This window comes from Symphodus melops (genome assembly GCF_947650265.1).
Source record: "Symphodus melops genome assembly, chromosome: 6".
Classification (NCBI taxonomy): domain Eukaryota; kingdom Metazoa; phylum Chordata; class Actinopteri; order Labriformes; family Labridae; genus Symphodus; species Symphodus melops.
Genome location: NC_136696.1, coordinates 26,135,867 through 26,148,485, shown reverse-complemented (window position 1 = coordinate 26,148,485; position 12,619 = coordinate 26,135,867). Strand labels below are relative to the sequence as shown.

Sequence of the window (12,619 nt, the reverse complement as noted above, 5' to 3'; positions counted from 1 at the left end):
ATAAAGTCACATTTCACTTGAGTACACTGGATGCATTTGAATTAAGAGGGTTTTTTTTACAAGTTCAAATTTAACTAAAACATCACAACTTCATTTGTTTTTACAGATATCTAATCAATCATCTCTTTTTCATGGTGTTTGTCCTTGTTTAAAGGATATTAAAAGGTTTTATTTAAATGTTTTAGAAAGAGTGGCAGCAGTAGATTCACAGTTTATCATCGCGTGAAATGTGTGTAATTGAGGATGTTTTGACCGAGCGCTGATATTTGAGTAGTTTAAATGTGTGACATTTTACAGATAGATCCACAGTCTATCCTCTGTAAATATCTGTCTGAGTCACGACTGTCTGCAATGAAGCGCGAGTCCCGCTGGCTGCACGGAGGTCTGAGCCGTGTTTTCATGGACGGGACGGCCGACCTAACTTACTGTTCTCACTGCTTATTTGAACGTCACGTCAGCGTTTTTAAATCAAGGTCACTCCGAGTTAATTTGCATGCAATGTGAAGCTAGCTAAAGAGCGCTAACATTAGCCTGCTAACAAAACAATTGCAGATCGAGGCAGCGATAATTTTGTCTGAAATTAATGACAGTGAGTTCCAATTTGATAACTCCTTTGTGAAAAACGTGAGCGTTGAGATGAGAGCGGATGGAAGGAGCTGAGGATTCAGTGTCTCCAAACAGCAGGTTGTTTTGGTTTCACGCTGGCGCTCAAGGCCGATATTTACAGGATCAACATGCACATTCTTCCTTTAAATCTGGGGTATAAGTACAAACAGCCTGAAGGCGCCTCCTGTTTAAATCTCTTTGGTGTTTCTTTAAATATAACCCTTTTCAACAACAACTACATTAATGATAATATATTTATGACATTTTCTGACACAGTTATTGCCGCCAGCTGCAGCCCAGTTTGTGTGCTTTACACTTTTTAAAGTTATCAGATCCGGATTTGATTCTGAGCTTTGGGTGTTTAATGTCAAACATCTGGATTGAATCCAGCACAGAAACATTGCAGAGACAGCTCGCAGGCTGATGGGATGATATGACATGTTTGGAGAGAGAGAGAGAGCGAGCGCCCTGTCTTCCTGCCTGCACACTTACTGATTCAATCTGTGCTCCATGAGCACCTTTGCTGACTCTTGACCTTTAGTGGTTTATGGTTTGCTCACATGCGGCCGGTGTTGAAGTTAATAGCCGGCTCACTGAAGGGATGTGAGCGTTAGAAGAAGAGTCAGAAGTCAGTCTTTGAGGAAATAAGCCTCGCTCGATCACATACACCACTATGTATTCCAACCAGGACGTAACCTGCTTGTGCAGTCACTACGACTGTAATCGACTTATAGACCAGAGAGATGGAGGTTTTTTACATTTAATATTTTCAAAATAAAATCAATGAAATAAAAAAAAGCGGAATAAATGAGGACGTGGAGCAGAGAGAGACACAGAACTCAAATTAGATCAAACCGGTTCACCTTGAAAAAAAGATCTCGGAAATGTTTGCTGTGCTCTTGGACTAAACATATTTCAAATCAAATATGTGTCTCCATTTTAAATGAGCAGATCTATGTAATTTAAGCAATACATCAATCCACTGCCGAGCTCTGGTGTTTGTCTATTTTTTTTCTGCTTGTTATCCGTTTTCAAACAAGAGGCAGGAGACATGAGGTGTACCATCGGAGGACTTGTGTTCACATAATTGGGAAAAACTGCCTTCTCCTGACACCTCCTCTGTTATGTTATGGTTTTTTTTCTTGTTTGTTTTTATGATCCTGAGCTCATGGATACCCCCGCACTGTGTAGGCAGCACAATGACAAAAGTGTGACTACAAGCTGTGAGCCCAGCCTTTAATTGTGCTGCAATTACAGATGGATCAGATTCTAATAATGTTTGTTTATCCCGAGATATGAGGAAGACATATATGAAGACAAAACGTTATAAAAGTGGAGCTTTAAATATCCGTGTATAGAGGTCAGACCAGGCCAGTTGCAGAAATACTGTTTGTGTCACCGGGTGTTTTAATGAGGAAGCTTTGAGCGACGGCTTAAAAAAACAAAAAACAAAGATGGGATAAAATACTTTGTAAACTGTAAAATGCAGAATATAACTTTCACTGGTTTCTAAGACGCAGTCTGTTTTTGAAGGTCTCCATCCCGACTCTGCCACAACCTCTCTCACCCAATCCTGTTCTCTCTCTCTTCTGTTTCAGTGCGATCGCTGTGAAACTCCTCCGTCCCGGTCACCTCCAGTCCAGCTCAGCAGAGTTCAGATTCAGTCTCAGAAACCTACTCCTCATCACATCCTAATACACTCTTCCACCACCAGTAGGCTCCATTAGGACGGGGGGGTTTCCTATCCTGCTGTAGCTCTCGCTACCCCACCGAGTACATGAATCCGTCATGATGGAGTCTAATCCCCAAAGACTTTAAAAAGTAAAGACATAAAATCGGTTTTCTGTGACGTGTTTAATATTACCTCGTAGATGTGGAACTGGGATTGGCTTCTGGACATTTCTCTATAGCTGGTGCTGAACTCTCCGATGAAGTCGTGGCTGTAAAACAAAGACACACGTCACATTTCTCCCCAGCTCGGAATAATCCCTCTTTGTAATGATGCTGTGTCACAAAAAGCCCAGAACCTGTAATACGGTTAAAGTCAAGTGATTGCTTCAAGACTATAGATTTTCTAATGTCTTTGTAGTGCGTTCAAATTACCAGTAAAGTATTCTTCAACGTGCAGGGAGAATCAGGGGGGGGCACTAACAAGCTCCTTGGCAACCGGAGGCGTGGGTGTAGCAACCAATTTCATAATTTCATGGATATAATCAGCGCGGTTGGACTCGGGGTCAGAAATAAATGGGGGCTCGGGGCCAAATGTCCTTGAAATGAGGAACGGTGATGGTAAATATATTGTAGGTTATATCTGACTACACGGGTTCAGGGACAAACAGGCGGACCTTTATGAGACACATTTGTGACAAAAATGTGCATCCCTACTTTGCACACATGCTCTAAAAGGTAAAATATGTAGAATTTAGATTTCAATGTTTACATCTAAATTCACTAAAAACGGACTGAACACACGTTATAAACGTATTAAATTGTTGAGGCTAAGTTACCTCAAATATTTCCAACAGCTATCGCAGCCAGAGAAATCTGAACTTAAGAGCCGTAACGGATCGCGTCTTGACAGACGTGAGACGTGTTTATCGTTACCATGGAAACCTGAATGTTAACATCATGGTGCTGCTGCACGAGGAGGCGGGAGCTGCTACTGAAAGCTGCCGTGCTGCTGCTGCTGCTGTGATAACAAGACGTCATGTTCAGTTTACTTCAGGATACAGAGTCAGTAAACATATTCTCCTCCTCGGGTCGGTTTCGCCTGTTCCTTTTGATTAGTATTACTGATTGATCAGTAATCACGGGGGCACGACTCCCATGATTTCTCGTCGGCGAGCCCCCTGGCGGCGTATTGTACATACAGTGTTTAAATATCAGTGGGATCTGGTAAACAACGCATCTCTGAATCTAAAATGGCCTCTAGGAATATTACATAGAATAGATAATAGACAATAATAGACAGCTCTTGCTCTTCCCAGTGGTGTTGATGCAAAAGTACTTGCGATGTCAATAAAATACTTCTAACACATTAGATGGACTGAAAAAGTACGAGCATGGCTGCCTCACCCTCCATCTCTGTCCCAGTCGTACACCTCCACCTTAATGCTCCTGCAGGAAAGGACGAAAGAGGGGGGAAGAGGGAAGGAGAGAAAATCCCATTAAAAACCAATTAGCATCCATTAGATTTACAGTCTTTCTGCTTAAAGTGCTGGAAACTTCGTCCATGGAAGCTCGGGGTCTTAAGTGGTCCCAGCCTACGTAATGTAGAGAGGAGAGTCAGTGAGTATTCCTTTGAAGGTCGTTATTAGAACAACCCCAAGGAGAAGGTAAGGTACAAATTAAATCAGCATTGGAGTGGAAAAAACCCTCAGACATCCACGATCCAACTCTTCAAACTCAAGACGGTTTTCTGATCCAGAGTTGGTGGTGTGAGGGTTAAAGATGAAGTGTGTGGTCATTATACTGCAGCACTATATATAAATTAGATTTACATTATAAAGAGCTATGCTGGATCAAACAGAGCTTTCAGAGCAATTGGTTTTCTGCTTCGTGCTTTGAACGATGTGTTTGCATGAACAGGGACAAATCCAAACCTGGTCCTTCTTTTCTTTGTCCCCCTGCAGGACCATACAGGGCTCAACTGTGTGTGGTTCAGGTTCTCCACAGTGGATTTGATTATTAGCCACAGTGTCAGAACCACCCACGGTAGAGTGACCACGTGCTACCCGAGTGTGAATCGATGGTTTGTTGTGCTCCTGTAGGAAACACAGGCTCGTACGCTGTGAAGGTTTCTTCGCAATTTCCAAGGGAAACAAATGCACCACTCACAATCACGAGTGCCTCAGCGAGCTCTCTCATTGTTGGAGCTCGCTGTTACCATGGCAACGTTCCTGCTCCTGGGTGCTGTATGTAAACTGATAGTCTCGCTGCTGGGCTAGCTAGCTCGTTAGTTATCTAACAAAAACAATTCCTAATAATCTTGTTATGGCTCATTGAATGTAATGTTTACATTCACACAACACAAAGACATGATGTTGTATTATCAGTATAAACACGATAACAAAGACAAATGTTACATTTAAGGAGAGGCGATATCATCCTACTGCTGCATAAGAAGACCACTGAGATCAGCAGCCTCGGGCCCGCTCACCTTACCCGAGCCAAGGTGGAGGTCAAAGGTCGATGGAGCGTTCTCTTTGATGGCAGCTCAGCTCTGTAACAGTCGACTTTCTATCCGTTCAGCTGACTCTGTTTCTGTCTTTTTGCTGACGGATGATTTTATCAGTGTGCATATTTTTGTCCTTGGCTCTTTTACCGTCTTTCTGTTTTCACTGTGTGTCTGAATTAAAACTGCTTTTTTTCTCTTTTACTGAGTCAGTACCTGTGTTACCTGTTCTGTTATTCCCTAAAATATGTGAACAATATTCATACGATAAAATAGCTGTGACCCCATTAAAAGAGAAATGTTTATGTATGTGGGATTCCTGCAGTGTTCGACTGTACCTGTCATAGTCTCCGTTACACAACGCTCTGACGGGAATTTTAAAAGCCTGCCACACCGGATCCAGAGTGTTCTTCACCACCTCTGTCTTGTGGCAGATGGTAAACCTGCGAGAAATGCAGAGCTGTTAACAAGTGATACATCAACTTTAATCACCCATCACCCACATTTAAAATATGAAAAGTTTGAGCATGTTTTATCGTTTAAAAAAAAAAAAAAAGGAAGAATAAAAGTCTCCCATTAAAAAAAATCCAAACAGCTTCTCTTTTTCGTCTCAGCCGGCTGCATGGTTGGTCAATATCTGTCTTGATTGACGGCTGGTTGCAGGCTGCAGAAGAAGAAGATCTAGCCTGTGAACAACTGTAACCGACCAGCTGACCGACACCTTGCTAGCTTTCATCGCAAGTTATTGAAAAAAGAAAACAAAGCTTGCTCCATTTAAAAACTTGCTACGAATCATTTGAGCCACAATTCAAGTCATTGACTGCTTTGACTTTGCTTTTGACATGTTCATGGGGCCTCACTTTGTTGAAACAGTGCTGATCAAATTGTCGATGGCGCCACAGAGGGGGCTGATTCTGTTGGCAGCAACGAGAGCAGAAGTATAGATCCAGTGAGAAGCTGCACCAAGTTCATCTTCAGTTTGGTAAAAATCTTTTGTGAGCTTCGTCTGGACGCAATACAGGATGATTACTCGTGAATGTTCAGCTTCTGTAGTTTCTAAATCAGCAGTATGAGTACAGAAGAAGTTGTCATTGTCCTTCCCGTTTACTGAATTACAGCCTGTTGTTGGTTTTTTTGAGACAAGACTTCTCTGTCAAACTGTAGTGGGACTGCTGATTATGTTGTACATGTGATTCATGGAGCTTGTATGTACGAAGAAGAAAGAGGTAAAAATAAAAAACCCCGAGAGCACCTTGTGTGCATGTTATTAATGGAAGTTTTATGTCACAGAGCTTTTTTTTATAAAGCATGATCTTTGGCTAAAATAACTTCCTGCTCTTTTTTTATGCGTGGCACCTCGCCTGGCTCTTTGTAAGCGTGGCGTGCGGCTGTTAAACCCTGCTGCTGAACATTTAGGCTGCTTCAGTAGATACCCAGCTGCACAAAGAGAGAAAGTGTGTCTCCTCTAAGACGCTGAAGTCGACCTGAATAAAAGCATCTGCGGGGCAGAAGAAACTGTGACCCCGGCATACAGTTTTCACTTAACTCAATCTTATCCACCCTTTCTCCCTTTATTTTCCTCTTGTCAGCTCGGATCTATTATATCTGCTCATCCTCCTCCTGCTGCTTTCTCCTGTTAGCGCCTGGACGCCATAAGTCACATATACAGCAGCGAGAATTATGTAACATCACATAGGCAGTTTAGACCTTATATCGTCTGTATGGGAGCTTTTTGGAGCATGAAAAAAACAACAACACTCCCACTCCGTATGAATCGCAGGCATCTTTACATGCTGTGTATGTTTGCTTTGGTGTGTCAGCCTGAGATGGCTGCTTCTGATAATTCAGCAAATTGATGTCCAAATAAAACCGCGGGCGAGCAGCTTGTCAACTCACGATCCGTCTTCGTTGCTCCGGTAAAAGACGAGGAAGGGATCCGATTTTCCAAAGAAATCCTTCTTGTCCAGCTTGTTGCCACAAAACTGCAGCATCACCGACTCCTGAAAAAAAAACACAAACGACAAAGAAAATAAGTCAACAAAAAGTGTAGACGTGAGGCAGCCGCAGGTCCAAAAACTGCAAAATGAAGTCATGTTATTTGTCAAAGTGATAGTGAAGGATGACAAAAGACTGCGTCGTCTGTTGGCTCGTGTTCAGTGAGTTTTTCTGGAGCAGGGGGAGGAATGTTTTCAGTTCACAGGAATTTTATTTTGTCTTGCTGTGGCTTTTTTTTTTTTTAAAGATTTCATTTCTTTATGCCTTTATATCAGAGATATGACCGAGGACAGAGTCAGAAACCAGGGAGGGAGGGAGGGAGGGGGGGAGAGAGAGAGAGAGAGAGAGAGAGATGGGATTCGAACCAGGGCTGTCCGCTCTTGAGGATGGTGAGAGCTGAACATGAAGATGTGTCTCCTGCGTGTCTCCTGCCTGTGCTGACAGCCGTCACAGCAGGATGATGGAGGTACACGCTCAGTTAGGCGAGGCGGCTTTTGAGTGAATTTATTTTGAATTCTTCATTATAATTGAAAGGTAAGACGGGAACAATAAAACATAATTGGAAGTCGTTTTTACTTTCTGACTTCTCACTTTCAGTCACAACAACATTATTTATTAAAATCAAGATTATTACACGCTCATTTTCATCCTGACGTTATTGTTACACTTGCAGATTAAATCTTCTTCTTCTTCTGGGTTTTGATACAAGAAACAGGCTCCCCCTGCCCCACACACACACGCTTTTATGTTATTATTATTATGTTTGAATTCCTGTGTGTGAAAATAAATAAATGAATGCAATTAGCTCCTTAAATGTAAAATGTAATGACGTGCAGGGATTCAGTTTTAATTAAGTGTTCCCAATTCTGTTCCTCATCACTCCGACTTCACTCTGTTCTGGTTCTTAAGTAGGCCGTTTTCTTTGTTCCCTCGGATGTGTTTGGAAAGAACCCAGAAAAAGAGATGTCTGACTTCTGTGCCAACTTCTCTGATGACTACAATGCATACATATTGCATGAGGAGAAATGTCAGAGGAGAAATTGATGCCTCTGCCTCTTTTACGATGGTTTTGCCTCCTTGTGCTGGTCGATACGTTGGTTCAAAATGACAGCTCAGACTCATTTCTCTTTGATTTGAAGGGAAGGACACCAGAATGTGACATCAACCTCTAGATGTTTTGATCTCAGACACACACACACACACACACACACACACACACACACACACACACACACACACACACACACATCGGGCACTTCACTGCAGATATCTTGTTTGGAGTAGGTGACGCATCTCGAGGTGGCAGAAACACAATGGGCCCCAAATGGAAAGATGGTTTCTCAGATCCAGCAAGTTTTTACCTGAATGTCTGAGGTTTAATAAAAACAGGGATTCAAATAAAAGCCAAGCGGCCGAGGCGGTGGGTAGATGGAAAAAAAAATCATCGGCCAAATAAGAAATTGTGTTTTTGTGTCACATGCACATCTGACACATTTAATCAAAAAAAGCTTTATGTTCTGTTAAATCAATCACAGATTTTATCAGATGAGGAAATAGGTCTTTATTTTTTTAAATACATAGTTGATGACATCATGCAACATAAACTGAAGTGGACTTTTTTAAAAAACAAATCTGTGTGTGAGACTCTTATTCACGATAAAGCTTCTACTGGCCTGCAGCAACAGAATGTATAAAGAATGGACAGAGCGTAACCTCGCCTCAAATGAAGCCAAAAGATTTAGAGCTCCCCCTACTGACTGTCTTTAGTATTGATCAAAGACCTCGCCTCTCCTGTTCGTGCAAGGGACATGTTTTTAGTTTATCACGCTGATTTGAGGTTTTTTTTTTTAATGAGTAATTTGGCTATAAAAGAAGTATACAACGCCGTGATTGACAGCTCTGCTGAATGATGTCGCTCCTGGAGAGCTTTGTGCACAGAGTCAAAAGAGAAGAAGAAGAAGAAGAAGAAAGAGAACATAAAGAACACAAACACATGACTTATTGAACTTTCCATAATGTTGAGCGTCTGCTTCAAACTGAGACGAGAATCTCCTCCGCTGCGGACGGTAACGACCTGACGGGTCTTTGCCGGTTTATCGATAAGTTCAATGCGTGCTTTTGTGAACAGAAGGGTCCTGACGTCAATACCACAGCACTTCATGTCGATCTCTGCCGCACTAACTCCGGCTCCAAACGCTGCAGATAAAAAGTATGTTCGCTCCATCTTTGTACAATGCAAGGAGGTTGAGGCCCTTTGTCCATCTCTGTCAGAAGGTTTATACTTTTATTATGTCAGTATCAAATTTTATCCCACGCTCTTATCAAGGGGGGAAAAAAACGTACGTTAATGTTTTGGTAAAAAATCTGAAACCCAAAATGTGAAACCATGGCAACGGGGAAAAATAAAGGGACTCATGTTCTGTTAGCTGTCGGAAGCAGGAAGGACAACAAACATGCCCTTTAAATTATAACACAATCCAAGTGACAAGGAAAGGATTTACCGGGTAGCTAACTGTTAGCCACATGTAGCTTGAAGATAATGTTCGTGTCCCCTGAAGTCTCGTTTGAATGCATGAGGTCACACTGTTTTGAGTGTGTAGACTCTGGTTGTTGGTGAGTGATTTCTTTAGTGTGTGATGTGCTGAGTTGATCATCGTCTCTAAAGCTGTCATTATTTGACGTGTGTGTGTGTGTGTGTGTGTGTGTGTGTGTGTGTGTGTGTGTGTGTGTGTGTGAGTGTGTGTGTGTGTGTGTGTGTGTGTGTGTGTGCGCCGGGCGTTGAAAAGCAAAGGGAGAGTTAACGCATTTCTTTAATTGGTGTGAAATTGTTTACAAGAGTAGAACCTGAAACAAAATGTTCTTATTAAAACCAGACTTGTTGTCACAAAGGATTTTTTTTTTAGCAATTAAAAAAGTTTGGTGTCTGAACCAAAACTTTTTTTTTTGTGTGTTTTTCAGATTAGTAGGGCTTGTCACTTTGGGTAATTAGAGGAAGAAGAGCCTGAAATAAATCAACAGGGAAGCCAGACACACTCTTACCCTGCAGTTGCTCAGCTCTTCTGCTCTCACTATGATGGTGCCACATTTCTTCCCCGGGATCCCACTGGAAGAAAAGAGAGAACGGTTTGAGAGTAGAGACATTTAATGAGGAAATCTGTTGCTCAGAATCAGCTCTAACTTACATGATAATCACGTAACACAAGGCGATAGCAGCTGTTGATTTACATTTTTAAGATGGAAAAATGTTGTTTTAGACTCCCTGACGGTTTTCTACAACCAGGATTTGGAGGATACCACATCAGGTGAGTTGTGCGACGAGGCCTTGAACACATCTCAAACACAGGCATGGTCAGTGACACGACGTCGACGTCTTTGTTACCAAGCACATATTTTAAACAGCTCCTCAGCTCTCACATCTGGTAGGTTCCCTGTGGGGGGGCGACGTGCTGCTATGGACCCCCCGCCCCCCTTCTGTGTCCGTGTGTTAGAAGCCCAGGAGCTCTTGTCCCTTGTGCTTCCCCCAACCTTACGCAAAGTGATCATGCACGAATACAATCGCCGTCCTCATTCATGCACGGCCTTGCTCCGACCTCCACCTCAGCGGCCAGAAAGCGTGGACAACTGGAACGCAAGAAAAACAACGGAGAAATCCTTCCTGCATCTTATCCCGTCTTCCATTTTTCTGTAAAATGAGTAAGATCTTTTACCTGCGAGATATGTTGTTTGAGAAATAATGATTGATTGATTGATATGTGCAAGAGGTGTAGATAATCATCTTACTTTGCCAGAGTTTTGGTCTCAACACGATGAATTTGTCGGTAGTTAAATCGACAGACCTCCCAGCAGCCGACACTTTCATTTGAAAAGGGAGCTAATTATCTTTCTATGGCCTCATCCTTTATTTTCTGAGGCGACGCCTGCGAGCTGCTTCAGGCACAAAACTCGAGCTGCACAGATCCGACACTGACGTGCGTCACTCTCAAGACCTCCAATCACACACGTCCTCCCAACTCGGTGGTCCATTTAAGTGTCCTAAGTGCTGCACTCACACGATCTTTCTTTGGACTCTCATGCTTCACGATCTACTCTGAAAAAATACATTCACAAGTGTCTGCAGCGCATTCGGGTTTTTTTTTTTTTTACATATTTTCTGGTTATTGGTTACACACGCATGAGACCTTTTAGACGCGCACATGACTGAAGAGAAGTCTGAGTGTGGCTGGACGGAGCTGCTACACAGGGAGCTGGACGGAGCTGCCGAGGGTTTGATGCTCCTCTGCAGAGCTTGAACAGGCAACCCTCCAGTTCTTAATAAATATCCATCCGTTTCTAATCTTACACACAAAAAAGTTTTGTCCCCGTTTTGTTTACTTCATGATGCTCCATCGCCGCACATACTGGATTCAGGAAGTTTGTTTTTTAAACATTAATAATAAAAACTTGACGAGAATGTTAATTATTCTGTGTTTAAAATGTCAGCTGATTGCAACAACGGACCCCCCGCAGACATGCAATCACATTTCTCGACTTTTCCAGTATTTGTCACATTTACATCCAGGGCCTGATTTGTGTAGATGGATATTAATTAATGCTTGATGAAGACCTTCAAAAAAAATCAACGTGAAAATAACACCACATCCAGTGACATTTCAGCTGCAATGTTTGTTTACATCGTGAGCTGGCGAGGCGTAATGCTCAGCCAATAAAGCCAAGGGAGACTGACCACTAAAAATAGACTGAATGAATGCCACAAACCGCGGGCCTAATTCACAACGACCAAGAGGAGAGATCATTTCATTTGGATAAGTGACGTCCAGTAACGGCACAACAACAGGCAGAGAGCGAGATTAAACGACACGTGTGGAGAAAGTGAGGAGAAATTGATGCACGGCTTTGAAGCTCCCCGCTCATCACCTGAGACACACAGCTGTCCTTTGATGCACAGGGAAGAATTCAGGGATGTTAATTTATGATGCGAGCTGAGAGATCACACGGTGAGGGGGGGGGGGGGGGCAGATAGAGAGAGAGAGAGAGAGAGAGAGAGAGAGAGAGAGTGGGAGACAAAGACAGGAAGGACAGAGAGAGATGGAGGAGGGGATGACAGGCTGAAAACATCCACGAGAGATTTCCTTTTTTTTAGTTGGAACCTTTTGAGCTCATAATCAATATTAATGTGTTCATAATGAGGCAGATTATTTATGATTTATTCCAGTCTAATAGAGTGGTTAAATGAGCTGAATACAAACCTGGACCAGACTGAAAAGTGTATTTAATAAGTGCATGAATAAAATGTTCTTTTTTTTTTTTCATCTCCAACATAAACTGTGCAGACTGTCAGATTTCACGACACTCTCAAGGAAGAGCACTTTTGTTTTTTTGAAGGGGGGGCTTGGTAACTGATTGCTGTTCTGTTTACATCAATGACCTCCACTCAAACTTTTGTGGCAAACTGTACATTGACCAAGCTTTGCCGCAGTAAGCAGCAAGAATACAAGGTATATCTATATGACGGGGACGTGAACAGCAGCTTTATGAAAAGTTGAATGGTTTTCAACGTGAACGCTCGGAGCTCCGAGCGGCCGCACAACAAGAAGCAGAGCGCTCAGAAAGAGGCGGGGACCTGCTGCTCATTGCAAACTCAGAATAAAAGCTAGGCGGACGTAATAATTATAAAATAACTTCAATAAAATAAGTAAAGGCAGCATGTTAAAAAATGAAACTATGTGGTCACAAACTTTGCGATATCGCCCGTCTGGCTTTAAGGTTGTAAATGACGATCTGATGAATTCAAAGTGAGTGTTTAAGAGAACAAAGCCGTCTCTGTGCTGGAAACATGTTGTCTTA

The 12,619-nt window shown here is 42.5% G+C and overlaps 1 protein-coding gene across 1 annotated transcript in view; it reads right to left on the bottom strand.

Annotated features, from left to right (window-relative positions):
• Positions 1-12,619, bottom strand: part of LOC306825971 (copine-8-like) — a 76,629-nt gene that overhangs the window by 22,372 nt on the left and 41,638 nt on the right. The window contains exons 7-11 of the mRNA XM_079346972.1: positions 9,815-9,878; positions 6,677-6,780; positions 5,119-5,223; positions 3,682-3,723; positions 2,471-2,546 (exon numbers count right to left, since the gene is read on the bottom strand). Of these exons, the coding sequence (XP_079203098.1) occupies positions 2,471-2,546; positions 3,682-3,723; positions 5,119-5,223; positions 6,677-6,780; positions 9,815-9,878 (391 nt within the window). The remainder of the gene's footprint in view (positions 1-2,470; positions 2,547-3,681; positions 3,724-5,118; positions 5,224-6,676; positions 6,781-9,814; positions 9,879-12,619) is intronic.